Below are 22187 nucleotides of genomic sequence, written 5' to 3'. Positions count from 1 at the left end.
TTTAGTTTGTAGAGAGGAATATCAGCAGAGATGAGAGAACGGCACAGGTCGATGTTAAACTCAGATCTTACATTCGATGTTGTTGGTTGTGTTAAAAACAATTGTCTCTGCTTGGAATTTAGTTGTTTGTTGGCCTGATGTTTACTAGTTGTAATGTGTTGTTGCACCAGGAACTTTTGTGTAGATGATACTGCACACTGACACAAATTACAAAATAATATTTTATTGTCAGTTGATAAACCATCTTCTTTAAATTCTGAAATGTAACTTGTTAGTTTTGATTTTAAATTGACTGAATGACGTACTTTTGGCATATTTACCGTCTTTATAGTATGATTTACAAAACTGAACCTATGTGTACTCTGACTGGCATTTAACTGTTGAGCTGCACAACTGAAGTCTGTTAAAAATTTTAAATTAAATTAATACAGTTTTGTAACTTACTTTCCCATCGTTGATAGGACTGCTAATTTTCAAATAACTCTGATGTTAAAGGGATTACTGAACATGTGTTTAAATCTCTATTGTTGAAATGTATTTTTAAAAGTTAATGGAATTTTGTTTTGTTTTATTGTTAAACCTAATATAATATGGACTGTTTTATATGAAATATGGAAAATATATGGAAATTAACGAAAATATGTACTAAACTCTAAAATATGGAAAAATATGGAAAATAAAAGTAGGATTTTTCAACCCTACACATTGTGAAACATAAAGATAATGCAAAATATAAATTATATTAGCTTTATAAGTAAATATGTATTTACATATAAATCCTTTCCCTGATGATGACGATGCTCGAAGGATTTCAATTTTGTACAGCACAGCATCGCTCGCTGTGCGTCTAGGTAAGTAACAAATAACAATATTAACAATAACGTCATCATTGCTCTAGACTAAATGTTTTGCCCCACATTCACGGCAACATAGATACGTATCGTTCTTGAGAGTTCATGCAGTTATAGCGATGGGCGAAATAGTTCATTGTCAAGAGCTAGTTCGTTCGTTCCCGCACATGAACTTGAGTCGTTCAAATGAACTAGTTCGTTCATTTGAACTAATCAACGAGTTAGGAACTAAATAGTTCAATATCGCACACAACGCACATTCGTGCGCACTTAGTTGCCAGTATCTCTAAGTAGTGAATGAAATCGTCAACAGATGGCATAGCAATGTGTTCTGACCAACGAGTTAGAAAGAGAGAGATATTCTTCTCTTTCTAACTCGTTGGTTCTGACCTAAAGTTGTAGTGAGAGAATAGCGAACATAGCCTTCTCTCTCTCATTTCCTCCCTGTCCCTTCATATAAGGCGGACAACTAGGACAAAAAAAGTCTCCTTGAAACATAACTTCACCCTTCCTTATTGCAGATAAATAACATACCAACCGATCTTTTCTTGCAAGATAATATTTTAATCGATGAAATATTGAGCTATACATATCTTTATAGCTGTTAATTATGCTCTCTTTTAAGAACATACGATATCTATTAGTTTTCCATATTCTAATTAAATCACCAGAGATAGAAAGAATAAGTTAACATACAGTGTATTTCTTTTCCATTATGTTCGCTGACTAATACTGTATTGTAGGCCTATTGTATTACATTTATTTCTCTAATAATCTGTTAAATTTGTTAAAAGTGTGCAATCATGAAAGAATACGGTATTTATCTATTCCCTTGTACAATATATTACAGATTATAGATTCGTAAGAATTGGGTACCGGTACTCACACAAACACGCACAAAACAATATTTCTAATATTAACTTACATAGCCTTGATCTTATTTATGCTGTAGACTATAACTGTTGTTATGTATTTTGTAAGAGTAAATATAATCACTTGCAGCAAGGAATAAAGATAGGCTTTAATATAAAAAGTATAATTGTTTTAAAATTGGAAGGCATGGACTCATGAAAAATAGTTTTTGCCCTAGTTTTGAAACATTTATAATTTGCATTTTTAATATCTTCAGGTGTCCGGTTATATAATCGGCTTAAGATACCTGCTGTATATGGAAAGTACGGTATTGCTAAAACTTTCGGTAATCATAGCTTGTATGTATTAAGTTGCTTGCAGTCCTAGTGTTGTAGTCATGAATTTCAGATTTCCTTTTATTTGGTAATGCTTTTATGAATAAAGCAAACTGCTTCATGGATACAGGCGAACGGCAAGAGTTCTCTGGCGGCATCTTTGTTCTTGGTTTCACTAACTGGGGGAGCATGTCAGTCAAATTTATGACTTCCTGAAACCAACCCACTTCAGAAGGGTCTCTACTTCTAAAACCAAGAATAGGAAAGACGGTGAGGTCGAGGATGTCAGTTTCAGAAAGTCACCGTCCTGTCAGCTGTGTGGTTTTGTGAAACATTGTCGTAGTGTTAAACTTTAAAAAACTGGTCTTAATTATTATTAATTGTGTTACAAAGTTCGGTTTAACTCATTTTATTAACTTTATTAGAGAGCTTTAGTTAGTCACTTTTGTTAGTTTTATTGTCTTTCTTAAAAAGTTTTAGTTTTATTAATTTTATATTATCGGTAATCAATAATGTCTAGTAATTCAAGAACTCGGAGAACAAGCCACATTTGGGGCTATTTTACAGAACTAAGCGAGAATAAAGCGAAGTGTAATTTTTGTTCAAAATCGCTCTCGTATAAAGGTGGAAGTTTATTTAACCTAACAAGGCATTTGCGAACGCAACATCCTACAGTGTGTTTAACAAGCCAGCGTTTGACGCCACCATCAGAAGACACTCCAGGTGATCCAGATGCAGTTACCCCCATTCTCGTTAGTGGTGAATATTCAGCACAAAGAGACCAGAACGAACAGTCATCTTCGCAGGTATTGCCGTCATCTTCATCAGCAGCAGCAGCAGCGACATCAGCAGTATTACCTCAACCTCAACCACCAAGACATATCCAGAACCAAAGTGCCATTTCGCAATATTTCAACAGACCGCTCACTAATAAAAAATGCCAGGAAATGGACTTCTTGGTCGTGGAGACAATAGTTAAGAATTACTTACCATTTAGATTTGTGGAGAGCCCTTCATTTCTTAAACTTATGAAAAAGGCAATACCTGCGTACAATTTGCCAAGCCGCAAAACGGTATCCAACGTCTTGCTCCCGCAGATGTACGCAATGAAAAAAGAGGAAATATTCAGCGATATACGATCTGCAGAAATGGTGACAGTTACAACAGACGGTTGGACATCGACCAATAATGAAAGTTATTTGTCAGTAACTGCCCATTTCGTAAATCCTGAAATGAGCTTCAAGTCGTATTTACTTGAATGTTTCAAGTACGACGACAAACATACAGCTGCAAATCTGTCACAGGAGTTGAAAAGAGTGACAACAGACTGGCACATAGATGACAAGATAGCAGCTGTGGCTAGCGACAATGCTGCAATTATTGTGGCTGCCATTAGATTGACAGGATGGAATCATATCCCCTGCTTTGCCCATACTCTGAACTTAATTGTACAGTATGGCCTTCAGAGTGTGAAGGAAATAGTGGCAAAAATGAAGGAAATTGTGGAGTTCTTTAAGCGGAGCCCACAAGCAACTCTGAAACTGAAGGCAATGCAAGAAAACTTGAAAGAGGCTAACCTCAGTTTGAAGCAAGACGTCGTTACGCGATGGAATTCCACGTACGACATGCTTAAACGAATAGTCGACGTAAAAAACTCCTTGATGTCGGTTGTCGCTATTCATTACCCCGATCTTCCGAGCATCACAAATGAAGACATTATTATTATGGAACAAATTTGTGACCTGCTGAAGGTATTCAAAGATTGTACGGAGGAAATGAGTAGCGAGAAAGAAGTCACTATTTCGAAGGTCATACTGTTACATAAGGCTCTGAAGAAGTGGTGTTACAAATTCTTGAATAAACCAGGAATTAATGAGAATGTGCGTAAAATGTCCGAAAAGCTTATCGAAGCTATTGATAAGCGTTTTCGAAACATAGAAGAGAATCTAATTTTTTCCCAAGCCACATTTCTTGACCCACGTTTCAAGACGCATGCGTTCTCTGATCCAAGAAATGTGGAAAGAACAAAACAGGCAATAATATCGCATTGCGAAAAACTGATCAATACCTCAAGACGAACATCACCTTCAACAGAGCCGGCAGAAAGTTCAGAGTCAGGATCCGCCATTTGGGACGACTGGGATATGTCTGTTTTACCATTAATAAAAAACCCAAACCCCAAAGCATCGGCAATTGTCGAGGTCGACAAATTTGTACAGGAACCACTGCTATCGAGAAAGGGTAACCCACTTTCTTGGTGGAATGAAAGAAAAGAGGTATATCCAAATTTATACAAACTGGCAAAATCTCGGCTCTCTATTGTTGCTACATCTGTGCCTTGTGAGAGAGTGTTTTCCAAGGCAGGACACACAATTACGGATGCAAGAAATCGTCTGAGTGGCAAAAGAGTAGAACAACTCTTATTTTTAAGTGAAAATTTGTAAAGCGTTATTTTAGTTAGGGCCTACCTATTGTACTCACTACTCAGTTTTCAACAAAAACATGAACAATTGTGAGAGGCAGTGAAAGGAAAGACAAAGAAGTGATATTTTAAATTATTAATAACTATTTTAACGATGTGAACTATAGTGACTTTTTATTTTTTAAACCTCAGTTGTTATGGAGTTGGAGGGGATTGCAACATGCGGCGCGATGGAATTTGTTGAGGTAAGTTTTAAAAGTGACGTAGAAGTACCCATTCAAACCTTTGCCATTGACCACAAATTTATATTTACAGAACATCTACACAGTGTTGCCAATTCTCTGCTGATTCTGACAGATTTGAATTTCATAAAAGCTGGAAAATATGCTTGTATGCAGTGAATTGTAATTGTATACGTTAATTCATGCACAAAATAGGTATTTGTCCCATATGTGTTAAAATAAAAGAGGGATTCATCTGCTGGCTGAGTGCTGTGTGAATTATGTCAAAGTTCTAAGTTTTTTTACAATACATATTGACTCAAGTGAATTAATTCTTCACAGTAAACATAGCTATAAAATTAAATACAGAATATTATTTCCTGCCAGATTTTCGCATCAGTTTAGGAGATTCTATAGTAGAGAGATTATAATAGTTAGTCGGAACCTATTTGGTAGAGTTGGCTGCACTGCATCTACAGCACGCCAGTCGCCACACAGCTGACAAAGCACAGCCCGAATGAACGAATCATTAATCGTGTGTGAACTTGGTGAAGAGAAATGTGAACGATATCATTGAGCGCTATTAAAGTTATAAAACACGAATGTGCGCATTTCCTCAATTTATTATAAAAAATTCTGTTAATCACTCGGTATGAAGCGCAAAACAACTCAAAGTCATTTTACACGTATGTATTCAACTACAGTTGGTAATTCAGTCCATTCAGTGTTCGTTCGTTCGTTCAATTGTGCGGCACACGTGAACTGTATATGAACTATTAGTTCAAAAATAATGAACGAACTATGAGCAGTTCGTTTGAACGAGTCGTTCAAATGAACTAGTTCGTTCATGAACGACCCATCGCTAATGCAGTAGCAATTTAGTTTTCACTTTCGGTGGATTAACTTACTTAGTTTCGTACGTAATTTAGCTCGTAGGATTGCAGTTGTAGAAGAGGTAAATTGCAAAATTTTACCTCCAACGTATATAACACATCATAAACTTCAGACTAGAATATAACCGTCGTTGTGCTTTCATTACATCTGTTTTACTAATACCGCTGTTTCGTTGCACGTTTTAGTTTGAGGAAATGTAATGTTAAATGAGGGGGAAAATTTTGGCACCTTACCCTACTGAATTTTCCTTGCTTAGTTGCCTCATGAGTGATGCCTTATTTGTCATTTATTAGATTCCAACCTAAGAATAGTTGACTAAACAACAAACAATAAGGTAAAAGCACCAGTCTTTGACTGTGACCCAGTCATTGACACTTACGTAAACTTCACGAAATATTAAGAGAAATTATTTTATTTTCTCCTCTGTGAATATGGGTAAATTAAGTTTAGTTCATGTGGCAGTAATGGTAAACAGTTCAAGCTCAACTCTCAATTGGTTTGGCGGGAAAATTTTTGCGAAATTGTTGCAGCATAAGTTCGTAAGATTTTCCTAATTTTCCTTGCTACAACCTTTAAGGTAAGATATTATTTTGTATGTTATTAACAATTATATATTTTAATCGATAAATATTATTATGAAGGGCTGACCTATGATGATAAAGGAATGGATATGTTTGGTCAAACTTAATCCTAACCTAAATCAATGATTTATGGTACAAAGATTATTAGCTTGATTGTCATTAATTATTCCTAAATTGAACAGAATGAAAATGTTTTGGACGTGTATCTTGAAAATATTACTATACAACCAATTTTACCAATCTTCGACATGGTGTCAATCAATGGAACACCAACTGTCAATATTTGGAACATCATGTTTCAGGTATGGCTTGTAAGCGAAACTATACCTCTGATCAAATGGCTAAGGCCATAGAAGCTGTGGAGGAAGGCATGCCTACAGCTACTGCAGCCAAAAAGTTTGGTGTGCCTAGGGTTACACTATATTATAAAACGAGCGGGAAGAGTCCAAAAGTTTGTAGATTTGGACCTGCCACTGTTTTGAGTGATGATGAGGAGAAGATTTTAGTCCAGTGGCTTTTGTCAACAGCATGTCTACAGTATCCAGTAACAAAAGAACTTTTGTTGGATAGTGTTGAACAAATTTTGAAACAAATGAAAAGAGCAAATCCATTCACCGATGGAAGGCCAGGCAGGAAATGGTACACATCATTTTTAAAAAGACATCCTGAATTAAGTGAGCGTGTGGCACAAAATTTGACGACTGCTAGAGCAAATGTGACAGAAGAACAAGTTCGCAATTGGTTTTCAGAAGTTCATAAATATCTTAGGGACAAAAGCATCTTGGACATTACAAATGATCCAAATAGGGTATTTAATGCAGATGAAAGTGCATTTTTCCTGCAGCCTAAAGGGGGAAAAAGTGATTACGAAAAAAGGGAGTAAAGTTGTCTACAGTATTGGGAATGATGAGAAAGAAAATCTTACAGTTCTCATGACTGCTAATGCTGCTGGCAAGCTTGCTCCTCCTATGGTAATCTTTTCATATGCCAGAATACCCAGCTTAATAGCAAATAGTATACCTACAACGTGGGGGATTGGACGATCTGAAAGTGGATGGATGTGTAGTCCTACTTTCTATGAATATATGACTAATGTCTTCTATCCATGGTTAATTCGGGAAGAAATCCAGAGACCCATAATATTTTTCATTGACGGCCATGTGTCTCATATGACACTCAATTCGTCTCAGTTTTGTTCTGAGAATGGAATTGAATTAATTGCACTATTTCCAAATTCGACACATTTACTGCAGCCAATGGACGTAGCAGTATTTGGCCCACTGAAAAAGAAATGGAAGGTATCTGTTAAGAAATGGCGTCTAGCAAATTCCGGAAATAAAATAAAGAAAGAAAATTTTGGACCTGTCATGTCTGAAGCATTACAATGCATTACCGAGCAATCCATTCAGAATGGCTTCAAAAGTTGTGGGCTCTGTCCTTTTAGTGTTGCAAATATAAATTTCAACAAAATTGCACCCAAAGATTGTGAAGTTTCAGTGCCTGTAGTTTCATCAGTTACTTGCAGAAGTGAATTTAATCTAAAAGATTGGCTGTCATTTTTGGAAAGTAACATACCCGAACATAAAATGGCTGAGTTCAGAAACAGTTATGACAAACATGATTGGACTGGACGTATTGAAGATACTTCACTTTTTCTACTCTGGAAAACTATGACACAACAATTAGACAGTGACAATCAAACAAACAATCAGGTCATAACACAACAAAATGAATCTGAATCATTGCGTCTTCACCAAGTAAGTTCACAAACACCACGCCTCACAAATCTTCCTCATCAAATGTATCTGTAAGTCCTCATCCAACACTTTCAAACTCAACACAGTCTGATTTGGCTGTTCCCATGACACCACCAAGTAGACCTACATCCTCAAAACAACCTACCCTGATGTCAAATGTTCCTTCACCATTTAAAAAGATATTGTTTTGGCCTCAGCCAACAACCACTAAAAAACGAAAGAATAAGGAAAAATACCTTCTGTAGTAACTTCTGAGGCTTGGCAGAAATATCACATGAAGAAAGAAGAAGAGAAAGTAAGGAAACAGCTAGAGAAGGAAGAAAGGTCGAAAGCAAGATTAGAAAAGAGGGAACTAAAGGTGAAATCATTGAAGAAAGCAAAATTTGAGCCCAGCAGTTCAGAAAGTTCAGAGGAGTGGATTGAGAGTGAGGACAGCTTAGATGATATTGAACTAGTAGAAGAGTCGGAGGAAGAAACATGTGACATTATAACCTGCAAGAAACCTAATGTTGGCGATTATGTATTGGTCAAGTTTTGTGGTGGCAAACGGAATTCTACTGTGTATCGATATGCATGTGTGGTGCAGGAGATATATCCCAATGACAATGAAGTGGAAGTAATGTCAATGAAATGTATCAGCGATGACAAAAGAATCTTTAAGATGGATGAAGAAGATGTGTCTGTAGTAAAAATGACATCGGTCATTGGAAAACTACCTTCACCAATTCTCTTGCGCACTGGAGCAAGATTAAAATATGAATTTTCTAAGCCTGTGAACATTTTCGAAAAAGCCTAAACACAAGTTTTATGTATGTATTTCAGTGTAGGGTAACTATGTCTAATGTCAGCCAGCCCCTCAGTAATAAGTCTTCATATTTTCATGTTTATCCTATGACTATAAAAAGAAAGAATGTGTGTAGAAATATTTATATTTTTGTTTGTGTTAAGTTGATGATTATTGTAGTTGTTTATTATTGATTTTTCATACTGACTGTCTATTGGCGCATTTCCATATGTTTATTTTTCAATTTGCACCTTGAATGAAAGTGAAGTCAGTCACCAACGAAGGTATAAAGTACAAAATTAAGTGTTAAACAATTCTGTTAATTAACATTTTATCATTATATCACCTTCTTCTAAGTTTAATATATTATAAAGTGATTTAACATAAATGTCAATGACTGGTACATGGACACTGTCAAAGACTGGTACATGCTAAAATCTTGAGTGTCTATGACTGGTACAATAAACATGTGTTACAAAAAAAAATTATTGCTTCATTAATAAAGACTATTAATAATTAAAACTACCATTTAATTATTTCGTTTTGTAACTATACGCAAAATAAAGAAATTTCATCACTAAAGTGTCAAAGACTGGTGCTTTTACCTTAATATAGTCTACAATGTTTAAAGTGATTTTTTTTTTGTTTACAGTTTACTTAGCACACGTACTGTTTCGAATCTTGGAATTTGCTATAATATACTTATAATATAATATTTTCGCTGTAAGAAAAAACCTAATGTAAACAATAGCACGTGACTGAAGTGAGGCTTCATTGGCCGCTGTTTGGCGCCATAGATTCTCAGTACATGTTCCCGCCTACGTACTGTTGTACATTCTTTTTCATGTTAAACATTTCCCGTTACTCGTCATGTAGGCCTAACCTCACTACTATGCATTCGTTTGCTTAGGAGACATTTACTTTATAATTACTGCAATTAAATTATTTTTAAGTCTTATGTCCTCACAATGGGCAGTTGAGGGTTCAGAAGCCATACTTCAGTACCACGTGCTTACGTGAACAACTACGAACTCAAGTGACGCCAGCTTGTTACTAGAACAGACTACCTCGGTATTACTGTTGGTATTCATCCGCGTTCATAGTAAATAACATAATATAAAAGTAGCTTTTGTTTTACATAGCGTTTTACATATGAGTGAAGTTACATGTTTCATCGTAGGCCTATTTAACAACTAGAATTCTATTTTCAAGTAATACAAGATTGTGGTTTCCAAATACGAACTATATTTTCCTGCGTCATGTGAGTGTTTCGACAGGGAGCCAGTCACGGTTATGACAGCAATGTACTTATGTTTACATTAGGATTTTTCTTACAGCGAAAACAGTATAGTAGCTTGTAGCAGCAACTGCTGCTTGATAGAGCTTGAAAATCAAAATTCCTATACACAAAGTCTCACATTATTGATATTATTAATGACCTTCAAAAATACCTAACACAGCTGTATTAATAACTCAAATGAAGATGAAGTACATTACGTGAACCAGGGCCCTCTTCACAACACTACAAAATAAACTGCAAGATGTCCTACGGTATACGTTTTTACTGCGATGGACGCACATATTTTTAAAATGTTTACATTGTAATATGTAATACTATCTTCACGCAAAATTTCACTTCTTGAAACGTTCTTACAAACATCATTTTCTACATAGTCGTTTATGAGTTCTTAATGCAGTTACATTTCTAAACGTTCTACCACATTTTCTTGGTCGACCAGCTACACTCATAATAATGAACTAATAAAGAACTAAATTCACAACGTAACAACACTATTACTTTTAAAGTAATGCCAGATAAAAAACACAGTACTGTATTGAAACACGAAAAAAAAAGTGACAGTTGAAAGACGAACAAACTATTATTACGGTATCGAGATGTCGAAAAGCATGATATTGTGACGTCAACATCTCGCATGTACAGAAGGCTTCCATAACTATATTTGTGAACATTTTAAGGAAACACGATGTTTGAAATTTCATTATTTGAAATGTAGCCTTTTCTATACACAATATACAATACTGACACTATTCATGACCTTCAAAGAAACCTCAAAAAGCTGTATTAATAACTTCAATGAAGATATAGTACATTACGTGAACCACGGCCCTCTACACAACACTACGAAACGAACTGCAAGATGCCCTACGGTATACGCTTTACTGCGATAGTCGTACATATTTTTTAAATGTAAAGCTTTTTATGAACTTCGCTATAAACCATTTAGATTTTTCCGCAATATTAATATTATTAGCTTTCGATAGAGACATCACACAACCTCACCGGATGTAGGTCTATAGTTTTCGTAAAATTTTCCGCCACAGTTAAAATTAAATATATAGAAGTGTGGTACTTACAATGCTGCATATTTTCCCTTTGCAAGAAGGAGCATGATACGAGAATTAAACAATGGTACGAATAGAAGTAGATTAGCGATAATTAAAATATAATAAATAAGAAATTATACTGTATTTCTTGAACTAATAATGCAATACAAAACGGAGAAAATTTTAGTATCCCTGATAACTGAGGAATTACAGTGGCTCAGTGGATAGAGCGTAGTACGTAGAACCAAGGACCCGGGTTCGATGCCCGGCGCCGGAGCGAATTTTTGTTTTCTAATAGCATTTGTTATACCATACTTGTTAAAAGAGTGTGTTCAAGAAATAAGGTAGACAAATACGAAGAGGAAATTAGTTACTGAAGTACAAATTAAAGATAGAATAAATATATATGGATGAAGTTACTGGAGATTGAAGTATTTTATGATTTACCATTTGCAAGAGGCCATGTCTGGACGAGTCTCTGTTACTGACCAAGTACCTAGTAAGTTTGCGTTTGAATTTAATTTTATTTCGACAGTCTCTAATACTAGCACGTAGCGAATTCCAGAATCTTGGCACTTCTACTGCGAAAGTAGATGAGTACACTTAAGCGTCATGTAAATTAGATCGTAGCAACTTGTATGACAGTTTCTATAAATCACTGTCATTTACATAATCTCCTCTTTCAGTTGTGATGGATTTAATCAAGATGGAATGTGAGGTTGATCCGTTTGACTTACTATATGACAACACATACAAATTAGAAGAAAATAAGTCTTCATCAGAGGTAAAGTGAAACGTCCCCCTGATTTTGATTTCTTTGTCTACAAGTGCCAGAGGACGATATATTTGTTATTGTTCTTAGTAATCTATACTAATATTAAATCTGTAGCCAAAATTTTTCTGGTAATTTTAGGTTTTCCAAAAATAATTGGTGTTAACATGTATAATTAGCCATCCTGAACTCGAAAATTGCTTTTTGAAATTTTTGTTTGTATGTCTGTCTGTCTGGATGTTTGTTACCTTTTCACGCGATAATGGCTGAACCGATTTTTATGAAAATTGGAATATAAATTATGTTCATTGTAACTTCGATTTTAGGCTCTATGGCATTCAAAATATTTTATTTAAAAGGGGGGTTATGGGGGGCTTGAATTAAATCGAAATATCTCCCTTATTATTAATTTTCATGAAAAATGTTACATAACAAACGTTTCTTTAAAAATGATTTCCGATATGTTTTATTCTACGCAAAATTTTGATAGGACTCATATTTAATCAGATAAATGAGTTTTAAAATTAAAATAACTGCCATCTAAGGCACTATAATGAAATGAAAACAAATGACTTCGTCTATAAGGGGCCTTGGACAACAACAATCGAAAGCTATTAAACATAGCCTACAGAGAATGTTTGTGTGTTTGTATGAAATAATATCGAAAGCTAATTAACCGTTTGTATAATTAATTATTATTTCACCATTGGAAAGTGTAGTTTCTCTAGATGGACATACTGCTATAATGTTATTACAGTAACTTCTGAGTGAATTGAGGACAGGTAAGATTAAAACAGCTTCTTGTGCACAGAAAACGTGATAGGCTATTCTGTATATTCGTTTCATGTATTTCTTAAAATAATGTTTATGTACACATTCATTTTCACCTCAGAGAATTAACGAACAACGAGAGTGTACTGATTTAGTATGCAGTAATAGTACGTTAGCTTAGCATTCCATCATTTTATAATCCAAATTTAAACTATGCTCAATTGAATCGTGTTAAAATACATAAAATACATAGGCAATAAATGCAATGCAAAAAATTGGGTAATGAGCCAAGAAGATTATCTTACGCTGTTGTAAAAGTTGTACTCCTGAGATTCAAGAGATCACATAACAAATTAAAAACTTACTTATCAGAGTACATCCGTTATCAACACACTTTTTATATAATATAATATAATATAATATAATATAATATAATATAATATAATATAATATAATATAATATATAATATAATATAATATAATATAATATAACATAACATAACATAACATAACATAACATAACATAACATAACATAACATAACATAACATAACATAACATAATATAATATAATATAATATAATATAATATAATATAATGTAATGTAATGTAATGTAATATAATGCAATGCAATATATACTAATAATAAATCTGTAAGCGAAATTTTTGTGATAATTTTCGCTTTTCCAAAAATAATTCGTGTTAACATATATAATAATTCATTGAGAGACCGATATTCGTTTTTTTTTAATTTTTGTTTGTATGTCTGTCTGTCTGTCTGGATGTTTGTTACCTTTTGACACGATAATGGCTGAACCGATTTCGATGAAAACTGAAATATAAATTAAGTTCGTTGTAACTTAGATTTCAGACTATGTGATATTCAAAATACATTATATAAAGGGGCCTGATTTAAATCAATCGAAATAGGCTGTCTCGCTTATTATTGCTTTTTGTCAAAAATATTACGTAACAAAAGTTTATTTAAAACTGATTTTCGATAAGTTTTATTCTATGGAAAATTTTGATAGGACTGATATTTAAGGATATACAAGACTTTTAAAACAATAATACAATACATTTTCACCGCCGCCTCAGATTATAGCGTTGTTGTTCCTGCAATAACTCCTGTGTGCAAAATATAAAATTTTTGAGTAGGAAGAAAAAAAACACATTTATTCATTCCATGGAAATGGTACGTAGGAGATCGTGAATTCTTACATTTTCGAAAGAAAGGAATATAATTATATATCATTATATATTGTGACAGCCGAGAGTCGATCGCGCGCCCCGCGCGACATGACGGACGACACGGCGAAGAAGACTGCAGCCGCGCGGGTCTGGAGGGGACGGACGTACGGGGAACGTCTGCATGACGAGAGGGCAAGGGGAGGTGCACTGCGGCGCTTGCGAAAGGGGACGCAAAGCTGTAGGTGCTTCGCTGTGCGAGGTGAAGGGACGGAACGAAACCTCCAGAACAGACGTGCGGAAACAGAAGCTGCGAGTAACAGGTGGAAGACACCAGAAACGGAAACTCCCAGAATCGTACTTTCTGGAAACTATGGTTAGTAATAAATACAGGACGCGAGGAGAAGAGAGTTCAGTTTTTGGACAGCAAGCCAGTCAGTCTTGTGTAGCAGTGAAGCCAGCTTCGAGACCGGAGTTCGACTTGAGTATGTCCGCAACTGTGGGAGCGTCCTGGCGAGTGCGGCGTATCCGGAGTCTGTGGTTCGACGAGCAGTGGACCGCAGTTGGGGGACTTGAGTTCGAAGTTCAGTGGACTGTCTCTGCAAGTCTTGGGTCCGATATACGGTGACTTGAGTGAATGAGCTAGAAGAACTAGCTAAGGCAAACGAACTGAGAACTGACAGTTTTGTGTTGTAAATAGTGCTTTGTGGACATTAGTTGAGATTAGCAATACATTGTTGTTCTCAATAATCCAAGTGAATTGCCATTGTCGTCTGTGGAGTGCAGTAACGAATATTGTGTTGCTGTGTGGAGTGGAAATCCCATTGTTGACGGGAGTGTTTAAGTTAAATTATAGAAAGTGATTATTGTTGTGAAAATAGAAATTACATTATTGTTTGGAATAAAAGTTACAATATGTTGTATCACTATTTGAGTTATTTGAAGGGTTCAGAACCATAGTGGGCCAAGCGCCACTTATGACGACGTAGAAAACAAGGATTTAAGATATTACCATAATTCAATGGGAACATATAGCAAGTAATACAAAGTATACACATTAAAGCTAAATGAAATGTCAGTCTTCATTAAACTATAGTTGCATGTAATAGCAATTAAGAAACATATTAAAGGAATTGTCATTGCACCAAATGAGTGGTCTCTGGATCAAAATGATCGCATTTTAATTTTTTAATACAATTTAAATTAAGTAACATATTAAACGATTTATCCTTCTATCAAACAGAATGATCCCTGGATCAAATGTCCTATTTTAATTATGTAATTACTAGATATTTAATTCTAATGGTGCCGCGGAGCGCACGGGTACGCTAGTGATTAATAAAATATCATACTCGAAAGGACATATGTACACAGGATGTAGAATATAAATCACAGTATGTAAATTAGCTATTTGCACAAGGAACACCTGTCCCGTTATCAGTGATTGCCTGTGTCCCTAATATCTTGTTCCCTTTTTGTCTTTAGTTGTCTTATCTAACTTGCTACCTATGTTGAGAGAGTTAGCCAATAACGACCATCCAGGACCAGATTGACGGTTGTTACAAGTGAAATCAATTGAAGAAGCAACTAAATAAAATTATTCATGTTGTCATTTTGTTCTGTAGGAAGGGAATTCATCACATCTGGAAGTGACGGAAATGAAGATAGAATGCGTGGAGCATAGTTACGAAATCAAATCGGAGATAAAAGTTGACAACACTCCAATGCCTACGAGCTTAGCATTCGTGAACTGTGAAATTGATGTAAGTTCTTTACTATAAGTATACTGATATACAGGTACTGAATTTTTAATTATGTCAAAACCGTTAACAGTGTGCATTATTAACTGTTCTCTTGTTACCAATAGTTTGTAAACTTGGACAGCCTTCATTTTTAGATTGAAATAGAGTAATAATTCGCTAATATATAGTTCTGGTAGTTAACAGAACACTATCTCTAATATATGGACAGAGTGGTTGTCCTTTAGGACAGGATTTCTTTTAACTTTACAAAGTATTCCTTTCCTGTGCTGGTCTATCAATTACTGTGCTAGACATTCATCGATATGTTCAAGTTTATATAGGCCTAAAGGTTTATCCGAAATCCACAAGAGATTTGGAAATGATCTGTTTTAAGAAGTAAGTTTATAATAATAATAATAATAATAATAATAATAATAATAATAATGATAATAATAATAATAATAATAATAATAATAATAATGACAATGATAATGATGATGATAATAATAATAATAATAATAATAATAATAATAATAATAATAATAATACAACTTTATTTAAAACAGTTTGGGTTTATTTTGTTACAAGCAGATATGAAAATACGCCACACTGTTAAGTAACTCGTCTGCTGTTTCTTCTCAATTTTATCACAATATATAGGTATAATCCTTTCAGAATGCCGTTTATAAATTTATGGACTTGCATTTATAAAATCAGCATTAATACCGTTTGTTTCGGAATTTGATCTGCCCTAACTCTCTTTATCTTTCACGAAACTGGTTTATTTAATATCTTACAAACTTCCACAATGACAAATTGCAGGTTCCCCCCCCCCTCAATCCATTTCAAGATGTGAATCATCTTAGTCTGCTGAAACTATCTATATTACATATTACTGAATAAGGCCAATTTGCACTAGGTAGGAAGAGAATTTATCGCATCTGAAATTGACGGCATGAAGGCAGAATGCGTGGACCAGAGTTACGATATCAAACCAGAGATAAAATTAGAAGACACCACACTAGTGCTTATTAGCTTTCCTGTCGCGAAAACCGAATTTGATGTAAGTGGTTCGCTGTTTATATACAGATATGCCAGTAGTGCATTTTTAAGTATGTTAGACGTATTAACAGTCCCGTTGCACACTAACTCTTTACCCTTTTGTCCATAACGTTCACAAAGTAGACGTTTTTCATTTTAGTTTTGAAATAACAGAGTAATTTGCAAATATATATATCTGGTAGGAAACCGACAATTGTCTGAAATACATGGAGGAAATTGTGCGAAAGGAGAGATTTCATTGTAAGCTTACGGAATTTTTTGTTTAATTGTTACTGCTATAGCAATTCATATTCTAGATATTGAAACAGATGTAAATCTTCATACAAAACAAACAAAAAATTTGGAAGTCCTCAAACTTTGTTAAAAATTAAGTTTATTTAAATTGATGGTAATAATAATAATAATAATAATAATAATAATAATAATAATAATAATAATAATAATAATAATAATAATAATAATAGTAATAAAATTATCATTCTATTATTACTTTTTCTTTATAACAGGATGGGTGTATTCTGTTATATAGACATCTGAAGGGTACACGGGAATAACGAACAAGGTCCATCAAAAATCGAAATTGAGTTAAGAGTGCCATCTGATAGTAGAAGGAGAGTACTTTCATGTGGCTGCATTGGTTTTACGTAAGAATGAAAATTGTCCTCAGTATTCTGCGTTAAAGTTTCTGTATACTTTGGAAGAATGAACAATGTCACATTCATCCCAAGAAAGAACGAACAATGTCCATTTTAAACACAGAAACTAATGCAGACAGCTGTTACAAACTCGATCTTAGAGTCATAGCACATTGCTGGTTAGTTTATTTTTACATATGCCAATGTGATCTGTATTATACAATAATAATATTATTAAATGACTGTATGATGTTTACCTGTTATTCCATGTGACAATAAATTATATTAATTTTCATTAGAACTACTTGTGAGCATAATACAAACAGCTATACTGTTCTAGTGTTCAGATGTCTGTGGTAGGGTACTGATTATTTCCTTTATTATACTTTTATGGTAATATTGTAGTGTTTGTGGTTAGTGCAATTTATTTTTATAATGTCTGACATTAGAGAAAATGAATTATCCGGACCCATTCCATGTTCTGTAAATTCAAGGAAGAGAAAAGTTACAGGACGTGTTACAGATGCATAAAAAATTCGTGCTATGAGTCATATTATGGGAGAATTCTGTAAATGTTCTCATTTTCCGTGTTTTCATAAAATAAGCCAAAGTGAAAGAAGCGATCTTATTAAACATTTCAATGAATTAGCATCCTATGACACTCAAAATGCTCACCTTTCAGGACTAATTTCGGTACTTCCTGTGCAAAGAAGAAGATCCAGAAAAACACAAGCCGAAGCTGATTTTCATAATTTTTCTTACAGATATAAAATGGGTATAAACAAAGATGGGCAAAATACTGATGTTCCCGTTTGCTATAAAGCATTTATTGCTCTACGTGGAATAACAGGCAGACGTTTAGTCACTTTGAAAACGTCATTGGCTACCACTGGAAAAGCCCATACAGAAACAAGAGTTAAACATGGAAACAGGCCTCACCAACTGAAAGGAGAGATTTTATCTAAAATTTTTCAGCATATTCAATCACTTAGAGGTCAGAAAGTCCACTAATCTCGTCACGATAGCCGAAGGTTGTATCTTCCAGAGGACTTGAATATTTCTAAGCTGCTTAAGTTACACTTAGAAAAATTTCCTGCGAACCCTGTCTTACGAGCAACACAGAGTAATTTTTGTCACTAAATACAACATTAGCTGACATTTCACACATTAAATCAGAAATTTCCAATGAAAAAGATGCAAGTAAATTAGATAATTTTGAGAAGGAGAAACTAAATTTGAGAAGAGACAGAGAAAAGGACAGAAGTTTTATGAGGTAAAATGGGCTGCACGTCTAAAATCCAGGAAGTCAGAGTATAAAGAGGCTATCTGCATGGATTTCCAAAAGAAATACCAATTCCAAACTTTTCAACTATTGAGGGGTATTATCGTCGACAGCTGCCCTTTTATTCTTGTAACATACATACGCTGTCAACAGGAAGATTTGTTTTCTACATGTATGACCAAAATATTTAAAGCAAAGGCTCTGATGAAGTTTGCTCTAAGTTATGGCACCACTGTATGAATATTGTACCAAGCTGCGTTGGTGAACTCCATATCTTCTACGATTCTTGTTCTGGACAAAATAGGAACTTTACGGTATTTAGATTTTGTCATTATTTAGTACATACTAAGAAGAGGTTTGATGCTCAGTGGATCACATTTCCCACTCGAGGCCACTCGTACCTGGAATGTGACAAAAACATGGGACATGTCAATCAGAGACCAAGGTGTGAAGTACCCGATGACTGGAGGCAAGAGATTGCGAATTCTAGGAGGAAACCAAACCATTCATCATTGTAAACTGTAAACAGCTACAAGGCAAAGTACAAGGAATTACAAATTTTGAAAAATGTTTGTTCTCCAAGTGCTAGAGAATATTTCAGTCTTCCTCCCACCAATGACGAGTCACAAGAAGTCAATAACAGTGAATGAGACGATTTTATAGTTCAATATATTCATTCACAATGGAAAATTCAGTGCAATTAGATTAGTGTGTAGATTTGTTTTTCAATAATTGTTTGGAACAATGAACACTCAAAGATAAAAATATTTATAATGGGTCAACAATATTTATAACCTTTAAAAAGAATACCCTACACGAAAGTAAACATGTGCTACATTGTTTGAAAATATTATGCCTGATTCTATTTCCAACAAATATTCAATTAAATTGTGACATTGTTCGTTCTTCCCGTTTATAAAATGTAGTAAAGTAGACTTTTTGCAGTTTTGCATTGTTGTAATTCATAAAATCAAAAAATTATTTTGTCACATATTTCCTTTATAATGGTACATTCTTGTGTGATAAAAAATAACAATACGTTAACAATAAACTATACGTTTCAAGTCCTCAAACTTTAAATTTAATTTATCTCAAAATTATTCTGAATGGACATTGTTCGTTATTCCCGTGTACCCTTCATCTGTGAAAATATGTGAAACTGTTGAGTACCGGTATCTCATCTGCTGTCCCTTGGCAACCTAATATACAGTGCGTGTTCCATATTCAGATTTTTTCATAATGTTCTGGACTGACAGTTATATAATCAGCATTTACATCGTTTCCTACGGACTTCGATCTGCCACATGTTTCTATATCTGCCACGAAACCAGTCTTCCAATTCTTTTTCAATCTTTGCACAGTGATCACAAATTCCAGCTTCAGTACCTCAGTTGATTTGTGGTTATAAATCTTCTGAATCCGCAGCAACAATCTATATTACATATTTGCAAGTGTGGTGGCAAAACTTTTATTTTCTGCTATCTTTCGTCAAAAGGAGAAGTCGTGTTAGATAGTCTGTATCTTGAGGTAATACAACTTTGAACAGCAAAATATATTGTTTGAATATGTAACTTTTTTCTCTTTCTATACGCCAAATGTTCTTGCAGATTATGATTATGTTTTCTGAAAGCTATTTATACGTGACAGGTACATATTTGAAAGTTCAAACTTGATTCCAATGCGTGTTACAATACAAGCAAAGACCCTGAATTTAAGGAAAGATGTACGAAGGACATAAATCAATGCAGTTAGAGGGAACCATTTGGTTTTATCTAAAAGTCATTTCATCCTCGCTGAAAAGTTAGATTAGAATCATTAAGTTTGAATACTGACATGGGAATCAGTGAATCAGTCTATTAAAGCTAGCTTATTATTTACTCACTTTTCCAGGAAGATTTGTTAGATGTGGACAGAGTTGAGCAGGAAGAGAAATTGGAAATATCTTCAGAAGAGGATGAAGTGTTGACTGAGAGGTGAGTGTACTGTGCTGGTTTTGCTTCTTCCATTCTGCCAGAACTTCATTTAATATTGACGTAGGAAATATATTTTATAATGTATGATACTATCTTCATGCACTAAATTTGTGTAGATTTTCTTGTTCACGTCTCAATACATATTGGTACTGAAATGACATAAGATTCACTGAAATGATGCTTAATTTGATAAGTAACATACTAAATCTCTTACTACATCTGTTGCTTTATTATTCTGCTGTCCTATAACTATTCTCTTTAGGATATGATGAAGTCACTACGTTGATTGGCAACATTATTATTGTGGCTGCAATCCTTGTGCATTGCACTACTTCGCTGTTTTTTTTTCCTGCGCAATTCGACTGCTGCGAAAGATTCGACAAGTTTTACGGGTCTGTACTTCTGTACTTACAGGTTGCGTTACTTTTGCAGTGGCAGCTAGCTGGATCATTTCCTCTCTGGTGATACTTCACTTTACTACAGTGCCTCTGCAAACTCACTCCGCAGCGAGGAGACGGCAATGTATATTCTAGGGGCTGCAGTTAAGTTGGGAGGTGGGATTCACTCACTCGATGATCAAAACTGAACACGTGTGAATGATTTTCCTGCCGACTTAAAACTTCCCGCTAGGAGATTGAGCATGTCTCCTCACTGTGGAGTGATTTTGCGGATACATTGTATTAGGTTGCGTCCCCTTTTAGATTTTCATAATATGATATGCAGACAATTTTATCTTAACTAGCTGTTTTTGATTTTGAAACAGAAGACAATGTCTTAAAAGATAAAGAATGGCAGGGACTCTAATAAAATGTATGGCAACAGGGAAAGTGTGAAGTTCCAAACATCTTGGAGATAGGGTTGCCAACTGGCTGGTATTTCACCAGCCTGGTCGATTATTTTGGGAGGTCCCAACAAAAGGCTGGTTACTGATATCAACCCATTACCGTCCCTATTTGTAGCCAGTAATTTTATACACTTGTTTTAGGAATTGTGATAGGTCTAAGAGCTTTTTACAAATGGGCTAAAAGAGATTTTTTTATCTCTATTGTGGGACATTTTAACCTTTAACTTCGAGCAGCTAAAGATAAAGGAATTTTCAAGTCTTTTTCTGCCATGAAACTTAATGGGTCTACACCAAAAATGGATTAACTAAGTGTTGAACAAAAACTAGACTTGAACTAGATGAAGTTACACTCCATGATTCACTCACGCATAGTGTTCTGTCCAAGGGCAGGTCACTGCAAACTCAGCTTTCTTCAATCTCTCCTATTTTCTGCCTTTCTCTTTGTCTCCTCATATGATTCATATGAGGGGCAGTCAAATGAAAACAGATCAGCTGCCAAAAAATGTAATAGAAAATTTATTACCTCAAAAGTAATCTGCAAAGCAGTTTATATTTTTTCCCCACTGTGAGACAAGATGATCAATCCCATTCTTGAAAAATCTTGTGGACTGTCTACAGAACCAGTTCCTTACCTAGTCACACACATCTTCGTCCGATGTCCGATGCAAAATGAAGTCCACGAATGTCTTTCTTCAACTTTCAAAAACTGTGAAAATTGCATGTGGAGAGATCAGGGATGTAGTGGCGACGGGTGTTGTAGCGTTTCCCAGTCAAATCTTAGAATCGTATTCCTCACGAAGTTGGCAGTAAGTGGACAGGCATCATCATGAAGAAGGATAACGCCGTTCGATAGCATTCCAGGGCGTTTTGACTTAA

The 22187-nt window shown here is 34.8% G+C and overlaps 1 protein-coding gene across 5 annotated transcripts in view; it reads left to right on the top strand.

The window, feature by feature from the left end:
- The first annotated feature begins 5548 nt into the window (after window positions 1-5548).
- Window positions 5549-22187, top strand: part of LOC138691302 (zinc finger protein 732-like) — a 38990-nt gene continuing 22351 nt past the window's right edge. For 2 of the 5 annotated variants that reach the window (XM_069813158.1, XM_069813154.1), the window contains exons 1-5: window positions 5564-5636; window positions 11100-11128; window positions 11730-11827; window positions 15399-15536; window positions 20385-20467. In XM_069813158.1, the coding sequence (XP_069669259.1) occupies window positions 11107-11128; window positions 11730-11827; window positions 15399-15536; window positions 20385-20467 (341 nt within the window). In that variant the 5' untranslated portion in view covers window positions 5564-5636; window positions 11100-11106. The other 3 variants (XM_069813155.1, XM_069813157.1, XM_069813156.1) reach the window with 3 other exon arrangements.

Source organism: Periplaneta americana, chromosome 16, assembly GCF_040183065.1.
Source record: "Periplaneta americana isolate PAMFEO1 chromosome 16, P.americana_PAMFEO1_priV1, whole genome shotgun sequence".
Lineage (NCBI taxonomy): Eukaryota > Metazoa > Arthropoda > Insecta > Blattodea > Blattidae > Periplaneta > Periplaneta americana.
The sequence above is the reverse complement of the archived record's forward strand: the minus strand, read 5'-3'. Positions and strand labels throughout refer to the sequence as shown.